At 37.2% G+C, this 27,584-nt stretch overlaps 1 protein-coding gene across 1 annotated transcript; it reads left to right on the top strand.

The window, feature by feature from the left end:
- Positions 1-27,584, top strand: LOC121419825 (EF-hand calcium-binding domain-containing protein 4B-like). The gene is made up of 16 exons (XM_041614291.1): positions 1-894; positions 2,431-2,578; positions 3,677-3,823; positions 6,602-6,692; positions 7,765-7,860; positions 9,067-9,138; positions 9,701-9,816; positions 14,385-14,456; positions 16,255-16,306; positions 16,816-16,904; positions 21,989-22,363; positions 22,727-22,832; positions 23,101-23,233; positions 25,298-25,494; positions 25,969-26,070; positions 26,530-27,584. The coding sequence occupies exons 1-16, from the start codon at positions 636-638 to the stop codon at positions 26,698-26,700; spliced, it is 2,226 nt and encodes a 741-aa protein (XP_041470225.1). The 5' UTR covers positions 1-635; the 3' UTR covers positions 26,701-27,584.

The following is a 27,584-nucleotide window of genomic DNA, read 5'->3' as shown; positions in this document are numbered from 1 at the left end:
AACATGTTTGATTGATATATATTTTATGCCATCTTTGATTAACATCTGTGGACCTATTCCGTGAACCCAACCGATGTGTACTGCCAGCGGATATAGTGACACTAGTCTTTCATATCAGACTGTTTTTCAAGAACGGGAAACGCCATTCCATATCCAGTTCTTCAAGAAATAAAGTTATTCCTCTTGCCAACATTTGGATGCATATGTGTACAATCAATCTTCCATCAATCTATTGTGGATACAAGTGCCTTTTTCAGGAAAGAAAAGTTATATGAACCATACAGAGAATATATTAGAATAACAAATTTGTGCAATACAATAATAGAAATCATCATCTTCCATATCAAATAATGTAATTATGAATTAAATGTGATAATATTTACGGAAACATCTATATCCTTCGACATAAGTTTGCTACAATTTACATCGCGATTTTATCATTTAACAGTTTGAAAATGCATGATTTGTAAAAAGGAATTCAACACTAAAAGAATCATACATGTACATCTGTGATGGGATTACGTTGAGCTTCAAAAACTCCATCGAAAAGTCGGCTGACACATGTTGCTGTACGTGTGCTGTATGCATGACACTGAAACAAATATTTGAACAAACAGACTCTGTATTCCAGAAAGATGGGAGACTACGATGAAGACCTGGCTAGCGGGGAGTCGTTCCCCTCTCACGATGACATCAAAACCATTGTAGAACAGAAAGCGAGGGAGCTCTTCATGGTGTGCGATGTGGAGGAGAAGGGATTCGTGAGTAAACGTGATATGCAGCGTCTCGTTGATGAGCTCCCTCTTCTGCCGGACCAGCTAGAGGAGGTCTTTGATTCGCTGGATGACGATAAGAATGGATACTTGACACTGGAGGAGTTTACGGAAGGATTTGGTGAGTGGTAGGATGAAGATGATGATGGTGGTAATGACGATGATGATTAAGATGGTGGTGGTGATGAAGACAATGGTGAATGTGATGATGAAGGTAGAGATGATAATAGATGGTGTCATGGTGACAGGGTGCTACATAAGCACTTGCCCGATTGACCGGGGCAAGTAAAAATTAGAGTCAGGCAAGTGTTTTGAAGTAATAATAATATGAGGCGCCGATGTATCTAGTTGCCTATTCAGTGGCGCACTATAAATACCCCAGCTGTACATGTAGCTTCAGCTGCTAAAGGCGCTTGGTGCATTCAAGGAATTGATCCTGCCGGGTACTTATTTACCTCACCTGGGTCGAGTGCAGTACAGTGTGGATAAATTTCTTGCTGAAGGAAAACACGCCATGGCTAGGATTCGAACCCACGACCCTCTGCTTGAAAGGCGACAGTCAGAACCACTAGATCACGACGCGCCCAAGTAAAAACCAAAACCACTTGCCAGAATTGGGCAAGCAAAATTCACACAGTATAAAGCAAAATTCTCACAGTAGAATTACCAAAATTAGGGTCGATTTGATGTTGACCCTAATTTTGGTCATGGCAGGCAAGATAAAATCGCTTTGGAAAAAGAAATTCAATAACAAGGTAGATCAGTTCATGTCAAAAGAGAGAAAAAGATCAACGGTTTTATATAAAATTTCAAGTTTCTTTTGAAGAGGTTAAACTTTTTTTTTCAAGAATTTTTTTGGGCAAGTGAAATAGATTTTTGGGCAAGTATATTCCAACTTTTTAAAAATGTACTTGCCCAAATGGTTATGTAGCACCCTGTGGTGATTGTGATGGTGATGATTAAGATACATGTATAGATGATAATAGGTGGTGAGGACGATGTTGATGATCGTGACAATGATGTTGAAGATGATGATCCTGATGGTACTAGCGATGATGATGAAGATAATAAAAGCGATGATATTGGTAAGTGAATACATGTTATATCAATGATCATTAAAGCTCTGGTATTTTGTTTGAATCATGATGAAGAAATTGTACTATGGTGATAATGATGAAATACATGAGTATGTTAATGAAATTGTTAGATAGGGGGGGGCACTCAATAAAAAAAGTAGTGGGTATGTGCTGCGGGCGAGACAAAAACGGGGGCCTTGGAGCAGGCTTATTGTAAAACGGAGGGTCTTTTGAACGGCTTCGGAACGACAAATGTTTGTGAAAACGGGGGTCCTTGGAATGGGTCGCCTGCGTGTGATTGCGTATTCATACCTATTGAACAGGCATATGTACATGTACATGTACATGCAGCTAGCCTGGCGGCACGGGCGCCGGGTACGCTAGCGCAGATGCGATGGTCGGTTGGTTTGTTCTTTTTCTCAATGAGACAAAAATACTATGCCTTGGAACGGAAATTTGAGTGTAAAAATGGGGATCCCCTCCGTGGCACATACCCACTAAATTACTGACAATGATGAGAACCATATTGAATGATGAATAGCTCCCTATTAATGATATCATCCTTCATCTTCGTCTTCTAGGTGGATTTCTTGGTCTAAACCCGGCCCCAGCTGATCATAATGAGAGGGATGATGGAGTGTTATACACTGAGGATCGTGATCATGATGAGCTTGAGAGAGATTTCAAACACGCGATGGAAAGTATTGGTGCTTCGGGGGTCATTGCTGAGTAAGTGTTAACCCGTTAAAAGGGGAATAAAACCTTTGGAACAAGTGGGCTTGTGTGGAAACAGAAAAATCAAAGAATAAGATCAATGAAAGTTTGAGAAAAATCAGACAAATAGTGAGAAAAATATGAGCATTTGAATATTGTGATCACTAATGCTATGGAAATCCTCCAATTGGCAATGCAACAAAGATGTGTGATGTCACATGTGAACAACTCTCTGATGGACTAAAAAATACACCCAAAATTCTCTTTTTACTCTTATGGTGATACAAACTATTTTCCATTTTGTATTTGAAAATCTGTATGACATGCCCTCATATAGAAATAATACATGATCTACTGATAGATGTGATAAAGAGGGCAATTTAAGTGAAATATAAAAGTAATGGCAAAGTTGTTCACAAGTGACATCATATGTGTCGCATTGCCAATGGGAGGATCTACATTGCAATAATGACCTAAACTTCAAATGCTTGCAAATTTCTTATTATTTCTTCAATTTTTATCACACTTTCGTTGATCTGTTTCTTTATTTTTTTCTGTTTTCGCAAAAGCTGTCTTATTCCAAAGGTTTCATTTTCCTTTAACTACTTGATAGTGACTCGCCACCAAGAATCAAAGAATTGGTCACCAGGGACGGTTCTCTGTAATTAGCAAAAATAGCAATTGAGTGCTTGACCTAATTCAGTAAATTCGAGGACAGATCATTTCTGAGAGCAGGGATGCAAACGCCAAGCCCTGATCACCAGAATTCAGAGTGTTTCAATTACCGAATCCTAGTAAACATAGAAATTACCGTCTAATTGTGATGGGGGGGATAGTCAGCTCCCATCCCCCCTCCCTCCCTTAGATAATCTCTGCAGTCTGTGTATCACATTTTTTTTCATAAAATCTAATTGCAGTCCATTAGCTGGACATTTTTATTAGTTACATATAATTGCTTTAAATGGTCTCAAATAATGTGACAGTAACAATGGGAGGCCAGTGCATTAGACTCGAGACTATATAAACAATGATTTATGATGGTTTGATGCACTGAATATTCATTGTTTGTCCCCCAACATATCTGCCTTTGGGAATGCTTTTATTTTCTTCCAGACATGAGGCGGTCAAGGATCTTTGGAAGAAACTTCATCAGGATGAACCAAGTCTTCTGACAAACTTTGAGGACTTCATACAACATGTGTGCATGGATATGAGGACTGCACAACTCAATACTGGAGAGCTGGAGAATGCATTAAAAAGGTATGGATGATGAAGATGATGGTGGTGATGATGATGATGATCAGTGGCGTACCGTGGGTCACGGCATTGGGGGGGGGGGCACCAGCAAAAATATTGAGTCACCTAAGTGAGCGCGCGAAGCGCGCCCAGTTGCCAGGTATACTGACCTAATAGAGACATTTTAAGGACAGTGCCATAAAACGGATATTATCTCACTGGTCAAATAATATGAGCACGAAGCGCGAGCTTAAAATTTTTGATATTCAGACCTAAAAAGGGACATTATGATCAATCTTTTGTAATCATGATACATACCTGTCTCGCTAAATATTGCGAGCACGAAGCGCGAGCTGAAATTTTTGTAAATATTGACCCTCCAAACAGGAAGATTTTAAGGACTATATTTAAGGAATCCATTTAGAGTATACACATCTCACCATAGTCATCTAATGCGAGTGTCAATAAGCGCTTGCTGATTTTGTTAGAATTACATCTAAACATGCACATAAAGCACTTGTAATCATGATTAACATACCCATCACACTAGTCAAATCTTGCGAGCGCAAAGCGCGAGCTGAAAATTCAGGAAATTCAGACCTGAAGAGGGGCATGTTAAGGCTTGCTGTTTGTAGGAATTCACGGAGACCATACAAAGTTCACTAACCAAATGAAATTTTTGATATTGAGATCAAAAAAGGGACATTTTAGGACTGATTCTAGGAGAGCAGACATATTTCACCAATCCACTACAGCAAGCGTCAGCACGGACAGGAAATGTTTTATATAAGACCTTAAAATGGGACAATCACTTTAAGTAGTCATGAAAAAGAAGCATACTATTGTACATAAAACAATAATAACTCGAAGTGCGAGGAAATATATTTGGCAGTTTGGTGTATATTGACTTGAAAACGGGAGGTTTTAGCCGGGGTTTTAGTATAAAACGAAATATATATCTCGATAAACAGACAATGCGAGCACCAGGAACAATGAAGACATAGGCCCTATGCAAATTATTTTTCATAAAAGTTATGAAAAAAAAGTGTTTCTTATGTAATATAACATAACATAATTATGATATAATATAACATTATAATATACAATTATGTCTTCTTTCCCACTACGCTTCTCTTCCTTTCTCCCTCTTTTTCTCCTTTTCCCTGTTTTTTTTTTTGTCAGCCGATTGGGGTGGATGGTGGTGTGGATGATGATGATGATGATGATGATGATGATGATGATGATGATGATGATAATGATGAGGATAATGATGATGATGATGATGATGGTGATGACGATGGTTGTGGTGGTAATGGTAATGATGATGAGTATGGTGATGATGACACTAATGGTACATGTATGTTATTATTATTATGATCCATGATGAGAAAGAAAATTAATACCCAACTAATTCCAAGAGAACGAAAAGTTGTACACAAAAGACCATTTTAGGACACATCTAGACCATTGGACCGTACAAGTACATGTAGTTTAGATGGCATTGGGTTTCCATACTCTTTGCTCAGTATTGAATTAATCCTCTTTTATAGACTTTGAAAAAAGGAAATCCTCTCTGACCAAAATTGCTTTCAGAGTCATCAATAAGGGAAATAACCCTATAATGTTGAGGGTGATTATGATGGTGGTGGTGGTGATGATGATGATGACAACGACGACGATGATGATGACGATGATGGTGATGATAATGAGGATGATGATGAGGATGATGATGATGGTGTGGATGATAATGATGGTGATGATGATGATGATGGTGATGATGATGATGATGGTGGTGATGACGATGGTTGTGGTGGTAAAGGTAATGATGGTGATGATGATGATGATGGTGATGATGATGATGTAAATGATGATGATGATGATGGTGATGACGATGGTTGTGGTGGTAATGGTAATGATGATGGTAATGATGATGATGATGATGATGATGACAATAATGATATGTTATTATTATTATGATCCATGATGACAAAGAAAATTGATACCCAACTAATTCCAAGAGAACGACAAGTTGTACACAAAAGACCATTTTAGGATACATCTAGACCATTGGACCGTACGAGTAGTTTAGATAGCATTGGATTTCCGTACTCCTTGTTCAGTATTGAATTAATCCTCTTTCATAGACTTTGAAAAAAGGAAACCCTCTCTGTGACCAAAATTGCTTTCAGAGTCAACAATAAGGGAAATAACCCTATAATGTTGAGGACACATTCAAGTAGTGAATTGGATGGGTTGCTTTAATCTGAGTGCTCTCTTTTGTTCCCTTGAAGGCTTGACTGTTACACTTTACTTTACACCAAAGTGCTTATTTTGTATCATATACATGTAGTCTGAAGAGGGCAATTTTCATTTGCATGTCAAGTGTTCATTACTTCTTTGTTAGAGTTATGCTTGTTTCTCCAATGTACATGTAAGCATCCTCAGTGGTATTCTATGATATTAGATCAATTAAGTTTGAATGTTGGGGTATAGTCTAGAACTTGGAGGCTTCATACTGTATATGCCCTACAAAAGATAATTGGTAAAATGGTAGTGATGTTTTACCTGATTGCTAATAAAGCATAAATGCTTGTAAGCAAGCAACCAGAGGACCGACGGCTTAAGGTCTCTCTGAGGGACCTAACTAATTCATGCACCGACATAGTGACAATCCTGCCTTGTTGCATACACTAGTCGAAGTATTTCAGTTCTTCTTTGGAAGGCCCCAGGTACATGTATACATGGCCACCACAAGTGCTCTGGAAGTCAAATTCACCTTGTTTTTCCTTTTTATTTTGACAGCCGAGACACCATACATCAGCAGGACATCAAGCATCTATATGAGGAGATGGAGAGACAGATTAGAATGGAAAAGGAAAAGATCATTTCAGAGGTATTTTTTAAAATCTATTTATAATACACGCCACATTGAAAGATCTGTATTGAAGAGGTATTTGGGCTCAGTGGATAAATTTCCTGACATGGAATCACAAGGTCCAGGGTTCAAATCCCACCACAGCACCCGCGTCCTTTGGCAAGGTATTTATCTACATTTGCAACTCCCCATCCAGGTGTTGTAATGGGTATCCAGTAGGAAGGAATTCCTTGAATCCTTGAGCCCCTGATCAGAGTGCCCGTGCTATCTATTTTTTTGTTTATTCATCCATCAATCAATTTATGTGTCTGTATGTGTATATTAATTGATCCAGCAATCTATCTTGGTAAGAGTTCCATATGCACCCCCACTAAAATTGAAAATAAAAACAAGGAGAAGGTTTAGAATAATATATCTAGCCCTAATATAGAACATATATGATGGGGGAGTGTAAATACGTACCAAAATATGGCTTTATTCCATCAAATTTCAAGCAGGATCTAGTGCGTGTAATTGTCCATAGACCTCTGTTTATTTAGTCAGTAAAGGGTCTGTGAGTCAAGACTAGTTGAAATATTGGCTGATAATCGTTAACATACCCCTTCCGGTATCAGCACTTCTCGCTAGCATAGCGGGAAAGGTCTTGACTGAAGATAAAATGAGGTGAGTTCGACTACATAAAGCAACAGTAAAAAAAATGATAGAAAAATCTGAAGTGAAAGTGAATGAACCGGAAGCAGAGCTACCAAGCATTTTGGACTCTTGTTCATCCCCTCAAATCTCTTTCTCACGCAACTATCACAGCCTATCCCCATATACATTGTACACAATGTCTGTGATCTCACTCAGATTTACAGAAAGCCTCACGCATATCTGGTCTTTGAACTTGGCATCTCTGCGGAAGTCTCAACAATCTTTTGTTATTTGAGGTGGGGGTGCGTATGGAACTCTTTCCTCTATCTGTTCATTTGTCTCTCCTTCCATCTTTTTATTCATCCATCCCTTCATCTACATGTACATGTATTAATCCACCAATCCTATCTCTGTTCATCCATCTCTCTATCTACCCATCTATCCATCCATCTAATAGGAAAAGGAGAAGGAAAAGAGGATTCGAGAGCAGCTGGAACATGATATGAAAAACAAAGATGATCAACTGAACGCATTACTCAACAAACAAGCTGAGGTAAATTATACAGTCCTCAATTACTATATCCATTCAAAAATAATCTGAACTGGTGATTGGTTCAAAAACTAGGCCAGGGGTGTTTCAAAAAGGTGTTGTAGGTTAAGAGTGACGGGTGAACCTTTCTAACGCGCTATATCCATTGCCAATGAACATTTTGGTGTATACCATTTACCACAAGAAAGGATCACCAGTTGCTCTTAACTTACGAAACACCCACCAGATTTGATGATATGCTCAGCAGCCATTACAGGGGAAGTTCACCCTGAAGAAAAGTTTGTTGTAAAAATAGCAGAAAAAATAATTAAAATTATTGCTGAAGGTTTGAGGAAAATCTGTTAAAGATTAAGAAACTTATTAGAATTCAAAGTTTTGTATTTGTGATGTCATAAACGAGCAGATGCCCCATTATGTTATGTAATATAAAATGCGTGAATTTCAAATTTTGTATGGTTCCTGATGACTTAATTTTGTTTTCTATTCATGATTGGGTGTAAAATGATTTGTCTATTGATATACGAAAGGTACAGTAAAAACCTTTTCTAATTTTCTGAGAAAATTAAAATTCATTTATTTTTTACCATTCGCTATGTAGGAATGCTGCTCGCATATGACTTCTTAAATCAAATAATTAAAATTCTAGTAACTTTTTAATTCTTTGATGATTTTTTTCTCAAACCTTCGGCAATATTTTTTTTTCTGCTAGTTTAACAACAGGGTGAACTTCCCCATTAAATCTACTAGACCAAATGGATATTTTGTCAAGTTCCTTTTTTTTATTGTCAAAATAATTATTTTCTTGTCTAATTTCAATGGAATAAAAACGCTTGTTTGTTATCAATGACATGTAAAATCATGAAATAAGTATTATTGATATTAGCAGTCAATAGTGGAATTTGAACCTGTGCAGTTATAACAGTGTGGCATAGAACTTTGATATGCCTTTAATAGACAACTTAATCACAGGCAATTGAAAATCGAACTGATTGTCCTATTTGATAGGGTTTATACTCTGCTGTATACTTTATTGATATCCAAGGTGAGATTCTTGCCAATTTGAGGATGGGGGTTACATTTGCCGATTTAGCCAAACACTGAAGTAATTCAGTCCTCAAAATGGTAAAGCCAATATTTTGAAGCATATTCACTCTTGTGTGTAATTTACTGATTTCAGTTACATAATTTGTATTTCTTTGTTGAATATAGTTGGAGCAGAAGCTTTATGAACTGAGTCTGACTGAGACAGAGATCAAAGAAGAAAATGAATCTCTTCAAGCGGTAAGTATTTATTCTTTGTTTATTTGTTTATTTATTTTTTAAACATATTTACATGTACACATGATAGAAGAAACAATCGAATCAGCAAAGCTGTTTTCTTTGTTATCCATAATTGTACATTATCAGTTCTGATTCCAGCCATTAAGAATATCTTGTTAGACAAAATAGATTCATGTTAAGGTACATGTAGGTCTATGCAGTTTGTTGTTTTGCTTTTGGTTTTGCTAATTTTTTTTTTGCTTTTTTTAGTGTCTTACATTCTGCTAAATTTTTTCAATCATAAATATATATATCTTTTTAAATTTTTTTCATATTCTCTCTGTTCTATGATGATATTACCAAATTTGCTCTGTCAAGTATACATTTCATTTCATTTATTTCCATATCCATGATATCACAAAGTATATACATTAAAGATGATCTTCATATATATGTGGAAAATTGTTGAAAATTAGAAACTCACATGATTGTAATGTGATTATTATTTGTAACTTTGTTGAATTTTTTTTTTACAAATTAGTCACACATCATGTACAAACCTTTGTTTTTCATGTTTTTTCAGCAAAATGAGCATTTATCTCAGAAGCTTGATTCGTCTCAAACTGAGCTCGTTGAATCTAAGACCTACCTCAAAGAAATGACAGAGAAACACCTGAAAGACAAGAGAGAAAGGGTCAAGTAAGTAACAAAGCAGACCATAGTAACTTTAATATTAAAGTGATTGGTTAACATTGGTTTGACTTTTAAAAGATATTAGCTAGAAGGTCACACTTGTCACCTGTGTCTGTGATATGTTACAAAAATGAAGCCCAGAAAAAATTGCGTTCGAAAATAATTATTTAGTGCTTCAAAAATTGAAATATAAAGTGACCGGAAACACCATCTTAATTTCATCCCATACACTCATGTGTACTATTTAGGTGTCTATAAGATGCCTATTTACAAAATTTGGGTTTGCCTTGTAGTTTTAGCTTTTCATTCTCAATAATGGTTGTTTTCATGGTTTATTAGTTCTAATACATGCACTTGTACACATGTTTCATCATGGTTTGAGAATTTTTTAAATCAGCTGCTCACAAAGTTAAACAATACCTTTAATTAACCAGCCTTGGTGTGCAGTGACAAATAATATTTCACTACTTTGAGTGAAATCACACTCTCTATTTCAATTCTGATTTTAATTCTGGTTTTATTGTGACTGGTTACATGACAAAAGTCTGAAGACTCATTATATCATATTTACAAAGTAAAAATGATGTACATGTATATCATTACACAATACAGCAAATAGAATTGATAAAATGACATTAAAATGACAAAAATGTTTATAAAAGCTCATGATATTAAAGGTGGGCAAAGACCAAATTAAAAGCTTGAAAACAGCAATACAAAATAAATTAAAAATAGAAAAATAGATCATCATTAGAAATTAAAATTTCAGATGTTACGAATAATTTAATTACAATTGAAATGATTTTCCAGAGTTGAAATATTACTATACAAAAATCTAAGGAGAAGTTAATATAGTCATAATAACAGAATGGATTGTCTGAAATTAATCATGTGGTATTGATAGAATGCATTCATATTAGAATATTGAAATAATGAAAAAAAATATTGAATCCCTTATAACAAAAAACCCTCTAAACATATTAATATTGAAATTTAAATGAATTACACTCATTTTAGTATAGTGCTACAATATGACACTCATAAGAAAATCACACTCAATGTGCAATAGCAAAAAATACCTTACACTTTATTGAGAAAATCACACTGAATATGCAAAAGCAAATTAATATATATCGTCCTTGTTCTCATCATTGGATTTAAGTAATAAATGCTTTCATGCGTATCGTTGCAGATTAATAGTGCAGGTATTGTAGCTAATGACATTGAACTTATGAATAATAGTGAATTTGATAGCATTATAGTGAATGAGCGGTATATAACATAAAGCTTAGCAATAGACCAGCTCAGAGTTACCTCATGGGCAATATTGGCGATATATTGGATTATAAAGTTCCTTTTGTGATCATGACCTCATCAGTTTTTGCCTATCAGGAATTTGCTGAAGGTTTCCATGGTGAAGAATGAATCAGTGTAAACAATTTCATGGTACACCATGTATATTGTGGGTGCGTCGTGGTCTACTGGTTCTGACTCTCGCCTTTGAAACAGAGGGTCATGTGTTCGAATCGTAGCCATGGCGTATTTTCCTTCAGCAAGAAATTTATCCACACTGTGCTGCACTCGACCCAGGTGAGGTGAATGGGTACCCGGCAGGAGTAATTCCTTGCATGAACTGACCGCCGGTGATGGTAGCTCGAGCTTAAGCCGGGGTAATAATAGCAGTGCTTTGTATCCTCTGGCAAAAAGCGCTTTATAAATACAGCTATTATTATTATTATTATATATAGATATACATGTGTGTATATATATTTTTATACATCAGACTCGTCGCTTCCACAGATGCTCTTAACCAACTGAGGTAATTTGTGAATTTTGGGTAGCAGATAAAATTTACTCACCCTAGGGTTATTGGGCACCAGCGTACTACTTAAGTCACTAACAGTTTTGAGGTTTTCCACACATTGTAGGGCTTGTTGTTGGTAATCCTCTGTGGGGTCTTCTATCAACGGAGAATAGAATGCCTCGTCAGTGATCTGCCGTTGGGCCTCGGAGATGTAATCATCGGCGTCCTGGATCACCACCGCCCCACCTTTGTCTGCCGGCTTGATGACGATGTTGGTGTTGTCCCTCAGTGATTTGATGGCTTTCTTCTGTACCTTCTCTGCATGACTAGGTGGATTCTATTTGACGTCCCTGAGAAAGTTGTCAAGGTTTCCCTCGACCGCTGAGGTGAAGTTGTCAATGTGTAAGTTCCTTCCCGCTGGCGGGGCCCATTTTGGTCTCGTCAGCGACGGTGGCTTGGTCTTAGCAGCCTGAGGAGGAGGGGCATCACCAGGTTCATCTTTGTCAGCAAAGTATTCCCGGAGCTTCACACGTCTGTTGAATGCCACGGTGTCCTGGCAAAGACGTAACTTATCGAGCCGTTGTGGAGGGCAGAAAGACAGGCCGAAGTTGAGGGTCTTTTCCTCTGACGGGGATAGGTGATTGCTGGATAGGTTGACTACGTTTCTTTTCGTGGTAGTACTCGTAATGTTACTACACGACGGTGTATCATCTACCAGGCGATGGGTGGAATCTTTCAATAGGCCACTTAGCTTGCGTTTTTTGTAGTTGCATGCAGTGGTTCGACGTAGCAGTGAATTGTCTTTCGAGATGTTGGAAAACAGCTTGTTGTTCAACGGCTTCGTCCGATTAAATTGTATTGACAAGCTCTTGTTTTCTCTGTCGAAGGGCACCAGTAATGTTCCTCTGTTGGTGGTATGCTTCTCTTAGGCACATATTGCGGAGGCGTTCTGAAGTTCTCAGGCATAAAAGGCGAGCTTTGTCAGAGTTGAAAGTAGATTTCATCGGATTTTTTATTCGGAATCCTTTGGGGACCACATCATGTTTCTTCGCTGCCGAAAGAAAGAATATGTCCGATCTCACGTGTGCAAGTTTGGTATACAATCGCTCACAAACACGATAGGCGTGGAGATTAGCTGCATTGAGTCCTTGTATGAGCATCTTGGTTTTCCACGTATTGGCAATATTAAGACATCAGGAATGCGAAACAAATTCACGAGTAGAGGTTTACCGAAAATTTGGAGTGTGAATAAAAGAACTTAATTGTTGGCATTGCAAAAACTGCATTACTCGTGAATTTGTTTCGCATTCCCGATATATATATATACATGTATATATTTGTATCCCTGATGAAGTCGTAAGGTTTGCATTGAAAATTTTGGGAATACCTAGAAATAAACTTTGCTAGAACTGCAATGCATTACCTCTTTGTCTCTATTACATACAAATAGATATATACATTTATTAACACAAAGAACTTATTCTTCTAGAAAATTTCACTGCTGTAACCCACACATTATCATGTATTGCATAGTGATATCATCCATGGGAAAGTTTCATGAATCATCTTGTCAGCGATTTCCACTGCCTAATTTGTTCTCAGCCAATCATATTCAAGGATTTCAGTAGCTTATAACAATTGTCAATGAAAATCAAATCCTATGTGTTTCGTGAAATGCTCCTGGGATGATGATGCATGATTTATATTGATTACTGAGCTCGGTTCAGCCTGCATATGTGAGCAACTATTCAAGGACGCTGTCACACCTATGGTGTAGTTAATGATGCAGATTAGAAATGAACTTTGCAGATATGTACATGTAGGTCAAGCACACGGCAGGGGTGTGGGAGTTCAGCTTATTTTTTTTGAGGGGCGGGGCGTTGATATTCAGCTTTGCAGCTTAATTTCAACTTATTTTAGCTTTGATTTGTACAAAAGTATGGGAGCTCTTTCAATTTCATCTTTTTCATCAGCACTCATTAGCTTTTTCAGCTGTTATTTTTGTGATCACTCAACTCCCCTGAGAGTGCGGACTGCGTGTTTCGTAATGCAAACAGTAAAGCTGTTTATGAGTTCAGAGTGACTTTAAGATCGACTGGTGATCTTGTGATAAATGATATTCACCGTTAAAAGTTTATTGGTGATTATTTAGCGCATAAAAAGGTTAACCAGTCATTCTTAAAAGTTGCTCTTAACTTTAAATAAGAAATTTTTTGACATATCATCCTACCTTCAAAATTACATTGATCTATTTCATGATAAGGGGCATCAAGTATCTCTGACCATCTTGTGCGAGTTTCAGGTCACATGACCAAGGTCAAAGTTCATCTAAGGTCATGATCTTTGACCTTGGGGTATCATCATTGAAATATAAACCATGGTTATGATTTTGAATTTTCAAGAAAGTTCTTATCACATAAAACTTACATACATGTATAACCATTATCAAGTATTGGCAATTAGATGAATACAGTTTAAGGTCACTAGAGGAATGTCAAAGGTCATTGCAGGTCAATAAACTTGGTATTTTATTATCAAACGATTTGGTTTGTTTGTGTAAAATTATTCCATCTTTGTTTATTACAAAGTCAGCACTGCTGCTATATTGCACAACACAATCCAGGCAAGACCGACGGATGGGATGCGATTGTTTTATAATATTCTTTCTCTCCCTCTCTCTCTCTCTCTCTCTATCTATCTATCTGTCTGTTTGTCTGTCTATCTATCTATCTGTCTATCTGTGTCTTTCTTTGTTTTCATGTTATAACAGGAGTAATGTGAAGATTGCACAAGGAATCATGCAAGAAAGAGAAAGCTTGTTCGTACAGTTGGAAAAATTAAAGTAAGTACATGTAGAAACTAATATTACTACCACAGGAGCAGAAACTGATATACAATGGATAGAAATTAGAACCCAACATATATGTGTAGTACATAATACATTTTCCCCATTTTTTTTAAGTTAATGAATGAATATAAAATAAATTAATAATTGAAAATTGAAATTAAAGCCTGTGTATAGCTTTGGTAAAGGGTCAATAATGTGATTGATAATCGAATACCATCTAATATGACAGTCTTACTGAAGCGTAGAGACCGTTAGATATTTTTCCAACTGCACTTCTCTGAGAAAATTTCAAATATTAAAATCTTGGATATATAGCGCCCTCTCTCGGCGATGCTTGTTTTAAATTAACAAAATGGGCATTCAAGCACTTATCTTATAAATTTAGTGATTAGATATCCAAAAGTTACAGACAAAGAACATATCTTGAAAGTTTCAGCCCATTCCATGATCTGGAATAGGATTTAATTGAAAGACAAAAACACACAGATATTTTAATTTGATCGGGTGACCCGATCAAGTTAAATTTCCATGTAAAATCGCAAAATTTATCCTGTAAAACACATTTTCATTTCATATCCTCCACATCATAACTGTTATAGGGCATATCCATTCATATTAGCTAGCAATGAATTGGAATAGTGATAGGTGCATTTTGGTGGATTTACCAAAACTATACACAAGCTTTAAGTCATATATTGTATTAAATTTGATAAATGTCATTACTTTTAAAAGGTTTAAGACATGCTTTAATAAAGCTAAAGGAATGTAGATGTCGCAAGAGAATTTCATGAGAAAAATCAAGGTAAAATTTTACTATATTATGGTAGATCTACATATGATTTTCTTACATAAACCTAACTCTGTGAAATATTGACATCTAAGCTGAAAATGATCACACTGAAGATTGCTAACAGAGATAAGCATGTGGGACAGTGTATAATTATTGCTGAAAAAACGGCATCAAGTTAGAATGCAGGGCTGCCAAATTTCCCTGATTGTAAGGGAGACCTCGTGAAAATTGACTGATTCTGGGGTGAAAAAATGCAGATTGAAAAAAATTTCCCTCCAGTAAATTACTTTGAAATTGGGATCTCCAGGAATGCTATGCTTGTTGATTTCTCAGCAGTTACACATTTTCTCCCAGAATTATCTCTTATATTGTTTTTTTTATAGTCATGCATATGAACATTTTGATCATTTAATTATATTTTGTTCAAATTCATTATAGATTTTAGATTAGATTAGTTACGCAACTGGAAGTAATGGTTAATTTTTTTTAATTGATTTCTGGCTTTATTTTTTTTTCTTCTCTCTACCGTGCTAATGACATTGAACTTGTGAATAATGATTTATTTGATAGCATTAAACGTGAATGAGGGGTATATAACATAAAACTCTAATAGCAATAGATCAGGCCCGTCTTACAAGGAGTTACAATTGATCCAATCAATTGTAACTTTATGGAAATCCATCAGTGTCATAATTTTTTCTACAGGAAGTTTGCAAAGTGTCCTTTGTAAACAAAGGAGAACACACCCAATTGTCAAGAAATTAATTCATGGATATGCAATCATATCTAGACTTTTTTTGAACAAGCATGCGTTTTTTTTATGTTGAATTTGCTGGCTTTCCATAGTTGCAATTGATCGGATTGATCGTAACTCTTTGTAAGACCGGCCCCAGTTGGGAGTTACTCATGGGCAATTTGGCAATATATTGGATGTATAATTGCAGTTCCCTTTGTGATAATATCCTCATCGGCCTTTATTTCTTTTTTCTTCTCTCTACCCAGGGCTATGAATCAACAGCTTCAGGATGACAGAGATATGAGGATGAGCAGATCAGTAAGTTCCTCATTTTGACTAGTATTATTTTGAATATCACCCTCTTTTAGGGAATACTTTTAATTTGATTGATATACAGCTTTAATTGAATAATTATTGTTTTGCATTCATGATGTAATGTACGTAATCTAGCCAGCTGACCGACAATGAAAATGCCCTTCCTATCTTCTTTTGTATTTTCCTTAATGTGTTTCTCTGTACATCCTGTGTCCAAATCTTCCTATATTCCTTCTTTCTTACCTTCTTCTGTACTTCCTTCCTCCCTCCTTTCCTTCATATCATTCTTCATTCTCCTTTTCTTTATGTTTATCCCCTTCTCTTTTTCATTTCTCTCACATTCCTGTCTTCCTTTCTTTCCTTCTTTCCCTCATTTCTTCTTCTCTTCATATTTTTTCTCCCCTTCCTTCCTCTCATCTTTCTATCCTTTGTTTCTTCCTTCTTTCATTCATTCTTTCTCATCCCTCCATTCATCTTTCCTTCTTTCAATTTTCATTCGTTCATTTGATCAGTTATCAGATCCCTCGGAAGACGAAAAGAAGAAAACCCTTGTCAAGCAAGGCTCCGTCATGTCAAATTATTTTGAAGAAGGCGTCATCGGGTAAGTGTTAGTAAATACTACCAGCAACATTGCACTCATATGTCTGTCATCATCATAGATCACTGAGATAAATATTACTTGGGCCTGGTGAATAAAATTTATTGTACAACGCCTTCTTAGCTTGTTGTACGCGATCAAATGGGAGGCTGAATGTTACATATTCGTACTGTTGCACACAAGACGTACCATCCAAAATGTACCATTGCATGGCTTTAGGAGGTGACGTCACAATGCGATTTCATTGATTAAATCAGCTGACAATGCGCGTACAGCCCGCTGCGCTGGCTAAATGCGCAATGCTGTCCAAGGTCTTGTGCGCTTGTGGGATTTTGATTTTCTCTTTCAATATTTTTGCTCCCTTTTCATAGATTACTGGAGGGAAAAACTCTTGTTTTTTCATATTTTCGCTAGATTCCGAGGCATTGTACAACACAAATAGCAAATATTCTTATCCGTGCAATGGTGCGAGATTTCGCATTCGGTGAAAGAAAGAAACCCTCTATTCAACTTGGCTAACGCCTTGTTGAATAGAGCATCTTTCTTTCACCTCATGCAAAATCTCGCACCATCGCACTCATGCCTATTCACTATTTGTATACTGTTACTTTGCCATCCAATGGTACATTAACTACTGTGGTAATGATGCTCAAAAGCTCAGAATAAAGAATTATTTTTAAGACCTTGGTAGATGGCAAAGTTTAGCAGGAAATTATATGCACCAGAATCTTGTTGTATTTCAGTTGTAGATATAGTAGAAAATTTAAAACAAAAAAATCTCCAAGTGTTGTAGACCCATGCAACATACATTCAAATTTAAAATTAGTCATAACTATAGTCTTTGGCAAATCCCGTTACAAAAGCTTACAATTAATTAATATTGATTGCATCGGGTGGGTGTTTCATTAAGCTGCTCGTAACATACGAATGACTTTACGCATGACTGGTGATCCCTTCTTGCGCTTGGTGATATCCCTATGTAATTGAGTTATGACCTAAGAACATGTTCCAGTCATGCGTAAAGTCGTTCTTCACTTTATGAACAGATTTATGAAACACCCACCTGTTTATGACAATGTGCCAAAGGGCATATTAGCCTATATTCAAAATAAAGGTTCATCCTAGATCGTGGATGGTGATTTTACAGTTAAGTTGGGGAAACCTTGGTTCAAAATATGCAGAAAGACAAGAGTTTGATAATAAATGGCGATTCCATGCTAGAAAAATCAGCCATTTTCGTAACATTTTTAAACCTAGTGTCCAAACAAACGAAGAACTTCAGTTTTGTGGTTACAATAAAGTACTACTGGAAATCCATATGAAAAAAATGACAACCGACAAAAATATGTTGTCCATGAGTGAATTAAAGGTAAAAATGTTGTGTGTCGTACAGGACATTTCTGAGTCACGTACAACGCACAACATTTCCACCTTTAATTCACCCATAATCCAACATTTTTTGTTGGTAGTCAGTTTTTCAGATGATTGCCTAATATAACTTCATTATTGACAGAACATAATTTTCTATTGCTCAAGCGATCAGCTAGGAGACTAGAAATTGTTGTCAAAATGTCCCGTACGACACGTATGGAATCACTCTAAATATGACCTCGTGATACTCATATGATATATGTTAAAGTGTGAATCCATTCTGGGGCCCGTTTCATAAAGGATTTGCAACTGTTGTAACTTTGCCATTATGGCAACTACCATGGTAACAGGGCTCAGCAGCCAATCATAATCAAGGTTACCATGATAGTTGCCATAATGGCAAAGTTACAACAGTTGCAAGTCCTTTATGAAACGGGCCCCAGTTCATTTCTCCATATATTTGTTTCCTTGCACAAACCCTTTATAATGTATCTATATTGTGTTGTGATCATTTCACATATGTTTGTGTGATTTTATCCCTACGCTGTAGGCATCCAATACTCAAACTATGATATTGGAAAAAATATGAATTCAATACTGAAAATCAGACCTGCTGAGTCATTTGAAATTCAAAGAGCAAATCTGAATTTTGAGCATTTCACACTTGAAACACTTATTCCTTGAAAATTTATATTACATGCTCTGTCAAGGGAACTACTAACTCTGTCCTCTTTTGGGCACAATCTTTGCCATCATGCGAAGTTTGAATAGTGTGAAATGACTGAAGAAACGAATAGACTTTCTTTTGTGCTTGGGTTTTCATGGGACTTGAAAGTCTAAAAAAAAGTCTGTAGTGTGTATGGATTGTTTTGGGATCAGATAACATACTAAAAAAAAATCCCTTCGATTTCTTCTTAGGCTTGGTTCTTTCTATTCCAATTTCATATATATTATAACAAAATTATGACCCTTTTTTGTCATTGGTAGAAATAGTGATTACAATGTCCTTCAACCATTTAGAGCAAAACTTTGTGGTATTATTGGCTTATTTATATATAATTGCAGTAATTTCTTTGTGCTTCATTAGTCTATTATATCCTTTTTTCTATTGTAGGTTATAATTGTTTTCTCTGAGCAGAAGTGTTGCATGTAATACCTGTCGTAGTGGGATTTTGATGGTTTAAACCCTGTCTCTTTATGTTTGTTTCTTTTGTCTGTCATCTACAAAATCTTTTTCTTATTCTTTCTCTTCCTGGTTCTTTGATTTTTCTTCATCTTTTTTAATCTGGCTTTCTGCTCATCTATCTATCATTCTATCCCTCTTTCCTCTCTTTATTCTTTGTTCCTTCCTTTTTTCCATTTTGTTTCTTCCTTCCCTCTTGCTTTATCTCTCTTGTTCATCTATCTTTCTTCACTCTATCTCTTTCTTGTTCTTACTCCCACTCTTTCTTTCTTTCTTTCATTTCTCTTGTGCACCCTCCTCATGTGCAATCACTGCACTTGCTGTATATCATCTCTCCCTCTCCTCCATTTCCTTTTCTCTTGCTCCCTTCCTTCTCTTCTATCTCTCTATCTTCTTTCTTACTATCCCAGGGATCCACCATCGGATCATAATTCCTCCCTTCCCTCCACCCATGCTCCTTCCTGCATCGGCCCATCAAACATTTCAGGTGACTATCATGTAGTACAGCAGTGGTTCTTAACCTTTGACCTCATCTCACTCTCACACGCGACCTGCCACCCCCAAACCAATTATAGTGACTTGTCGCATTTACGACAGGGTAACACTACAACGTATCAATTTCTTTGAAAGTGCAATTGAAATCACAATGGAGAGCTGAGAGGCGTTTGTTGAAAGTTGGTGGACTGGGACAGCAGATCATTCGAAGATTTGCACCGGACGAGCAATTTTGCAAATATGTCGTTGTCCAGAGTCAAGAGATTCCAATGCTGTTTTGGTCCACCAACTTTTGAGAGTTTCCCCGTAGTAAATGCGAAAAGTCTGGACTATATCACTAGGGAAGGATCTCTGTAAATACCCCAAACTTGACAAAAACTGCTGTAAATATTCTCGTGCGATCTGACGTCAGAGTGCAGGATAGTGCAAAGTCTGGAATTATCTAGAATTTAGATCAAATATAGCATTTGGGGCAACTCGGTAACCTTGGGGGTGGGGAGGTTGTATAAAACAAACAATGCACAGATTCTTGTGCACATAGAGGACCTAAATAATGAACTCTATGCTCGACTTCTCAAATGGATATACCGCAGTCGGGCCTGCGGACCTCGGTGCGGTATATCCATTGGCTGTTCTCGCGCATTTGTTCATTATTTGGCCCTGCATGCACACGCTTACGTGCATTATTTGTATATTGCTGAATATCATGCGATCCAATTTTGACCAGTCAGATTACAGAACATTCTTGGGAATTGTATAATAAGCCTTATCCGTGTTAACTGTAGCACCATTTAAACCTTCATAGATCATGCATTGTTGGTTATTGATCAGTGATGTAACAGACTACAGATAATTTTGACTGATCACAATTGAAAATTTACAGCAGATTTTGTCCAGTTTATACAGTACATTTGATATACAGATTTTTATACACATTGCATTTTTTTTAAATAAATTTATGTCTGTTACCTAACACAGTTGGAACATTTTCTCTACAAATGCTAAATAAAATGTACTTTTTACCATAGAAACATATAATTCTCCAGAATATAGCATCAGTGCACTCATGAACACACCTTTCATCTATTTACCGTATATCCATTTATACCCTCTCCCCCCTCCCCTCTCAACATACACATGTAGGTTAAGAACCACTTTAATAGAAGACGTAGTAGTGCTCGTAGTCAAATAGTATTAGTAGTTGGTAAAGGGATTCTTGTCTTTTTATTTCCATTTGTATAGTTTAGTCCTGGGGAGCGTTTCATGGAAGGACTTGTCGGACGTTTTATCCGACAAGTCCCATTTTATCCGACAGTTACCATAGTAACAGTACCTTTCAGCCAATCAACATCAGAGAAAGATGTCAGATCTGACTACTTGTCGGATGAAAATGTTGATGAAACACTCCCCAGAGTTGTATGTAATTTTAGCCCTGTAGCTTGATTTATTAGGCTTGTTTTTAAATTGAAAGTCGGCTAGTGCAATGAACTTGTATAGATACAGCTTTTATAGAGTTCTATGATAGTGCATAGTTTTGTAGATGATAAGTAGATTCTATAGTCATATGACAGATTTTGAAATGAATATTCATCTGAAGAAAAGATACGCACAAAATTTGATAGAGTAACTAGATTTGCAGTCCACCGCAGCAAACCGCAGCAAATAAGAATTCACCACTTAGCTGTGTTATTTGAATTTAAAGTACTTAATGCTTTGGGAATTTTATGGTTTACTAACAAACGAATGGTTGTTGTGGTTTTAGTTAGCAAAGTAACATCTATGGTCCTATTGAAGAAAAAAAAATAAAAAGCTCTCAGCATCTGCAGTATTCTTTCCTGATCTTTAGGAAGAAAAGAAAGAAATATGAAGAAACGATTTGTTATATGAAGTTGGGGAATATGTACATACATATAGAAGGAAATGAAGGGTGCTTATATATTGTCGGGGGGAGACAAGTACAGATGTTATATCATCATGTATGGCTGAATTTTTATTCTGTTTCGTCACTCTCTTTTCCCATGTTCTTACCCAACGATAGGGGGGACGGAGAGCATGTAGGTAGTTCATCGTTAGACGGAGGTAGATCTAGTCGTAGGAGTAGCCGTCACAGCATACAGCGATCAAGTATTCACGGTAGGACATTCTCAAGAGACTTAGCCCACCACTTACAGCTCAGCCAGAGCTTCATGGACGATGGGGAGTGCGAAGTGGATGATGACTTCCTGCAGAGTAGTGGGTTACTGTCAACGAGTCTGACGTCGCACCCGGAGAGGGTTGTCTACGATGAGGTGGAGGAGGATGAACTCGTTGAAAGCAGCGATGTCAGGACAAGAGCTGTTGATAAGACATCGGCGAGTGACAAGAGAAAGGCTTTTAATAATAGACAAGTAGTTGGGGAAACTAAGACTGCACCGTAAGTACTGTATCAATCGTTTACTTTGTCTTCAATATTTTGTATTCAAATTGGTCGTAATAAAGGCTTCTTGTGTAATAGTTCCTTGAAGCCCAACGTGTTATTGTACAGATAATAATGAAAATTACACTATCTGTGTATGCAACTCTGTAAGATTTCTAAGTGCTGGAGTCCCTCAAAGGTAACAAGTGTATGTGTAATACAATGTATTATGTTAAAGACAGAAAATAGTTGTGTGCATTATTTGTTTTATACTATAGTAATTGTGGGATTTGATCCCGGAACTTGTGGTTCAGAGTCAGACTTTTAGCTACAACACCCCTACAATAACATTCCTGTAATGTGTCATATGTTTTCTTTCAGTGTTGTAGAGAACGGCTCTACCCCTAGCATGAGTCCCGAGGGACAGAGGGCAGATCCTGTAGGGGCCCATACACCCATTGATCAGGCCTCAGCAGAGGCAAAGAAGGTAGGTCCCTGGATACTCCTGCAATTTAACCATCAATTCTCTACCAATCATCAAATTTTGGAAGAAGAAATTTATCTGATATAGATGTAGTGGTGGAGTGTGAGCCAGCATGTATGTTTGGGTCTATAGAAATGTGTGCTATACCCTTACTAGCCAGTTGGTTTATGGGGAACAAAACTCAAAGGAGATGTATAGGTAGAGAGACACACTAAAAGAAAACAGATAAAGTATGACTATTATCAAATTTATTTTTTATTGTAAGCTACAGCTTGTTGCAGCTAACCGAACCCCGGAGAGACTCTTCAAGGTGGTGTTTGTTGGAGATTCGGGAGTAGGGAAGACCAGCATCATTCATAGATTCTGTACAGATTCCTTTACAGACTCATTCAGTGCAACCATAGGTGAGTTTATGCTCTTCGGAAGCTTTTTAAGGGTGTTCCTCAGGGTTCAAATTTAGGACCATTACAACTTACTTTACCTTTGAGATCTCTAAGGGGTAGGAAAGACCAGTATCATTCATAGATTCTGTACAGATCCCTTTACAGTTTCATTCAGTGCGACCATGGTGAGTTTATGCTCCTTGAAAGCTTTTAAAGGGTGTTCCTCAGGGTTCTATTTTGGGACCATTCCTTCTTACTTTATATTTGAGATCGCTAAGAAGTTAGGAGAGACAAGCATCATTCATAGATTCTGTACAAATTCCTTTACAGACTCACTTAGTGCAACCATAGGTGAGCACATGGTCTTTGAAAACTTTTTAAGGGTATTTCTCAGGGTTAAATTTTAGGACCATTCTTACTTTACATTTGAGATCACTAAGGAGTAGGAAAGAGCAGTATCTATCATAGATTCTGTACAGATTCCTTCACAGAATCATTCAGTGCAACCATAGGTGGGCTTATGATTATGGTGTTTATCATGGTTTGATATTGGGACCTCTTCTATTTTTGTCTCGCCCACCAGAGGTGAAGGCGAGACTTAGGGATCCAAATGTTGTCCGTCATCTGTCGTCCGTCCGTCACAAACCTAATGACACATAACTCCACAACCGTAACTCGCTTTTCAACCAAACTTGGATGGTAGATGGACTTGGGGGACTTGCATGTTATGCTGCAGTGGGAGGTCACATGGTAATGTCAAAGGTCATTTTCAGGTCGACATTAGAGTTTACATGCAGGTTAAAATTAAAGTTTACATGCAAGACTCTGTTTTGACACCTAACTCCGCAACTGTAAGTCGCTTTTCAACCAAACTTGGATGGTAGATGGACTTGGGGGACCTGCATGTTATGCTGCAGTCGAAGGTCACATGATATGGTCAAAGGTCATTTTCAGGTCAACGTTAAAGTTTACATGCAAGACTCTCTTACGACACCTAACTCTGCAACCATTATTCACTTTTCAACCAAACTTGGATGGTAGATAGACTTGGGGGACCTGCATTTATGCTGCAGTCAGAGGTTACATGGTAAGGTCAAAGGTAATTTTCAGGTCAACGTTAAAGTTTACATGCAAGACTCTCTTATGACACCTAACTCCGCAACCGTAAGTCGCCTTTCAACCAAACTTGGATGGTAGATGGACTTGGGGGACCTGCATGTTATGCTGCAGTTGGAGGTCACATGGTAAAGTCAAAGGTCATTTTCAGGTCAACGTTAAAGTTTACATGCAAGACTCTCTTATGACATCTAACTCTGCAACCGTAAGTCACTTTTCAACCAAACTTGGATGGTAGATGGACTTGGGGGACCTGCATGTTATGCTGCAGTCGGAGGTCACATGGTAAGGTCAAAGGTTATTTTCAGGTCAACGTTAAAGTTTACGTGCAAGGCTCTTATGACAAGTGTTATTCCATCCCAGTCATTTCACAATGAAGTTTCGATACAATTCTGTTGCGTGCCCTCGCAAATCACGATATTTCTGGTTATTTTCATAAGTGGGGGAGACACAAAATCGTTTTTGCCTTGTCTCTGTATTTCAGACCACCAGGGAGGGGGATATACTAGCATCATTCATATGTTCAGTACAGATTCCTCCACAGACTCATTCAGTGCAACCATAAATGAGAATGCTTATGAAGCATGGGAGTGGGGAGGGCAAACAAAAACCTTGCTTGAAATTCAAATATATATTCCAAATATTCTGTTTATATTCTTCAAACTTAGGAACATCGTTAATTTGGGCTAATGGAAATGCTTGTAGGAATCTGTGCATTAGTGCAGTATGTTTCTAAAGTGATATTGGATGACATCCAATCACTGTCATTATCATCGTCATCGCCATCATCATCAACATCATCATCGTTTTCATCCCCATCCTTAACAACATCATCATCATCACGACAATTATTATCATCACCATCAGCAGCAGCACTACTGCCATTGTCACCACCAGCATCATCATTGCCAAAGTCGTCTTTTTCCCGTGATTTATATATCTCTCTGCCTCACCCCTTCACCATGACAGGTGTCGACTTCCAAGTAAAATCTCTGACCGTCTGTGGTAACATCGTAGCAATGCAGCTATGGGATACGGCCGGTCAGGAGAGATTCCGATCCATCACAAGGCATTACTTCAGGAAGGCTGACGGCATCGTTGTCATCTATGATGTCACATCGGAAACGTCCTTCATCAACGTCAGAAACTGGATGACCAGTGTCGAGGTAAATTGGGACTCTCGATTGGAGATTTTGGTTAAATAAGTAATGGGGCTTTGACAAAAAAATGGTTTATAGAGCTGCAATTATGAAAATAAATCCTATTCTTTATTTCTCTTTATCGTACTTTCAAGCCTAAAATCCTATTTTTCTATAAAAAAAAATGAAAAACATACCAAATCATCATTCTTACAAGTTTATAAAAATCCTATTTCTAGGGGGAAAATGTATTAAGTGTCACCTTTCCCTTAAAAATCCTGCTAATTGACAGCTCTTAGTTGAGATATTGAAAGAAACCAAAGAGTTGTATCTCAAAACCTCTCCAAAATCAAGTCCTAAATGCAAATTTTTTTTTTTTTCAAACTGATACTTGGTCATTTGTGAAATTTATGATTTTCATTCATGAGATCCAAGGAGTGTATAGGCCTACTGAGATTGGTATAAGAAAGAAATTAACCTTGATTTATCTTGTTTCTGCAGGAGACGACAGATGATCATGTTGTCAAGATGTTGCTAGGCAACAAGAGTGACTGTAATGAGGATAGACAGATCAAAGAAGAAGTGGGTCATAAACTCTCGGAAGTAAGAGCAGATATTTCAGAGTACTTAATAATATTCCACTTGTGTAAACAATCTAAAACAAGTTCAAGCAGAAACCACTCAAATATTTGACTATATTTATACATATTTATGAATCGAAAATATATGATTCTGATAGAAAATGTGTCACTGCTAAACAAGCCTGGTATTCCATCAAAATGTCAAGGGGGAGTTCCATACAATAATAATATACTGCCCCACATGTACTTATCTGTGTTTGTGATCTCCAGTGGGGTCCTATTCAGCTTTAATTTCATGATTTCACAAAATTTATATAAACCAGGTCTAGATCTATATTATCACAACTGACCTAGATTTTACAGGCTTTCCCATGAAATCACTTCCTTTATAATATTTTTACAGATATTTGGGTAAATTTGTTTATGACATATTTCAAAACTTAATCTCTCTTTTTCCCCCTGCATATCCTTCTCTCCCCAGTCATATAACTGTGATTTCTATGAGGTCAGTGCTAAATCGGGCTCCAACGTGGTCGAGGCTTTCACTGCTATGTCAAAGCTCCTCTTGCTCAAAGAAGACGAAGAGATTCAGAATTCCCTCAACCTCTCTGATACTGGAGAAAGTAGCAAGAGATGCTGTGATACATCTTAGATATCATCTTACTTTGAGATAATGTTTCTGATGTTAATTTTAAGTCATGCTCCACAGTGGTTGGGCCAAATCAGTCCCTGCCATGAGCGATATGCTTCAGAATTCATTAATGGTCAAAGACAATGGTGGCAGATGTACATGCAAGTGAAGCTGTGAGACATCATATATATCATTTTTCTTTGAGGTGATGTCTATGATGTTAGTACTCAATCAGACTCCAAGTGGTCAAAAGTTTTCAGAATCCCCTCAAGCATTACAGATGATGAAGACAGTTGAAAGAGAAGCAGTGACACTTCTTAGATATCATCTTTCTTTGGGATGCTTTCTTTGAGAATACAGTAGCACTTAATTGGGGTCCTTCGTGGTGAAGGCTTCCAAAATTCACTCAAACGTCACAGACAATGGAGACAGATACAAGCGATAATGTGAAACACCTTCAAGATTGTCCTTCTTTGAGAGGATGTCTGTTGTGTAAGGGTCAGAGCAGGCTCCAACTTGGTCGAAGCTTTACAATTCACGCAAACAGCACAGACAAGTAAGACATCTTTGAGGTCATCCTTCTTTGAGGTGATGTCTGTGATGTGAGGGCCAAATCAGGCTTCATTGTGGTCCAAGATTCAGAATTTACTAAAACGCCACAGACAATAAAGACAGTTTCAAGCAACGCTGTGGGATTGCATGATCATCCTTCTATGATGTTAGCGCTATAACCAGGCTCCCTCATGTTCAAGGCTTTCAGAATTTACTCTGAAAACATCACATACTATTGAGACAGTAGCAAGAGATGCCGGTAAGACATCCTAGATCTTTCTTTAAAGGACAAGTTCTCCCCAGGAAAATGTTGATTTGAATCAATAGACAAAAATCAAACAAGCAAAACGCTG

Source organism: Lytechinus variegatus, chromosome 8 (genome assembly GCF_018143015.1).
Source record: "Lytechinus variegatus isolate NC3 chromosome 8, Lvar_3.0, whole genome shotgun sequence".
Taxonomy (NCBI): Eukaryota; Metazoa; Echinodermata; class Echinoidea; order Temnopleuroida; family Toxopneustidae; genus Lytechinus; species Lytechinus variegatus.
Note: the sequence above shows the minus strand (reverse complement) of the source record. Positions and strands in the feature narration are given on the sequence as shown.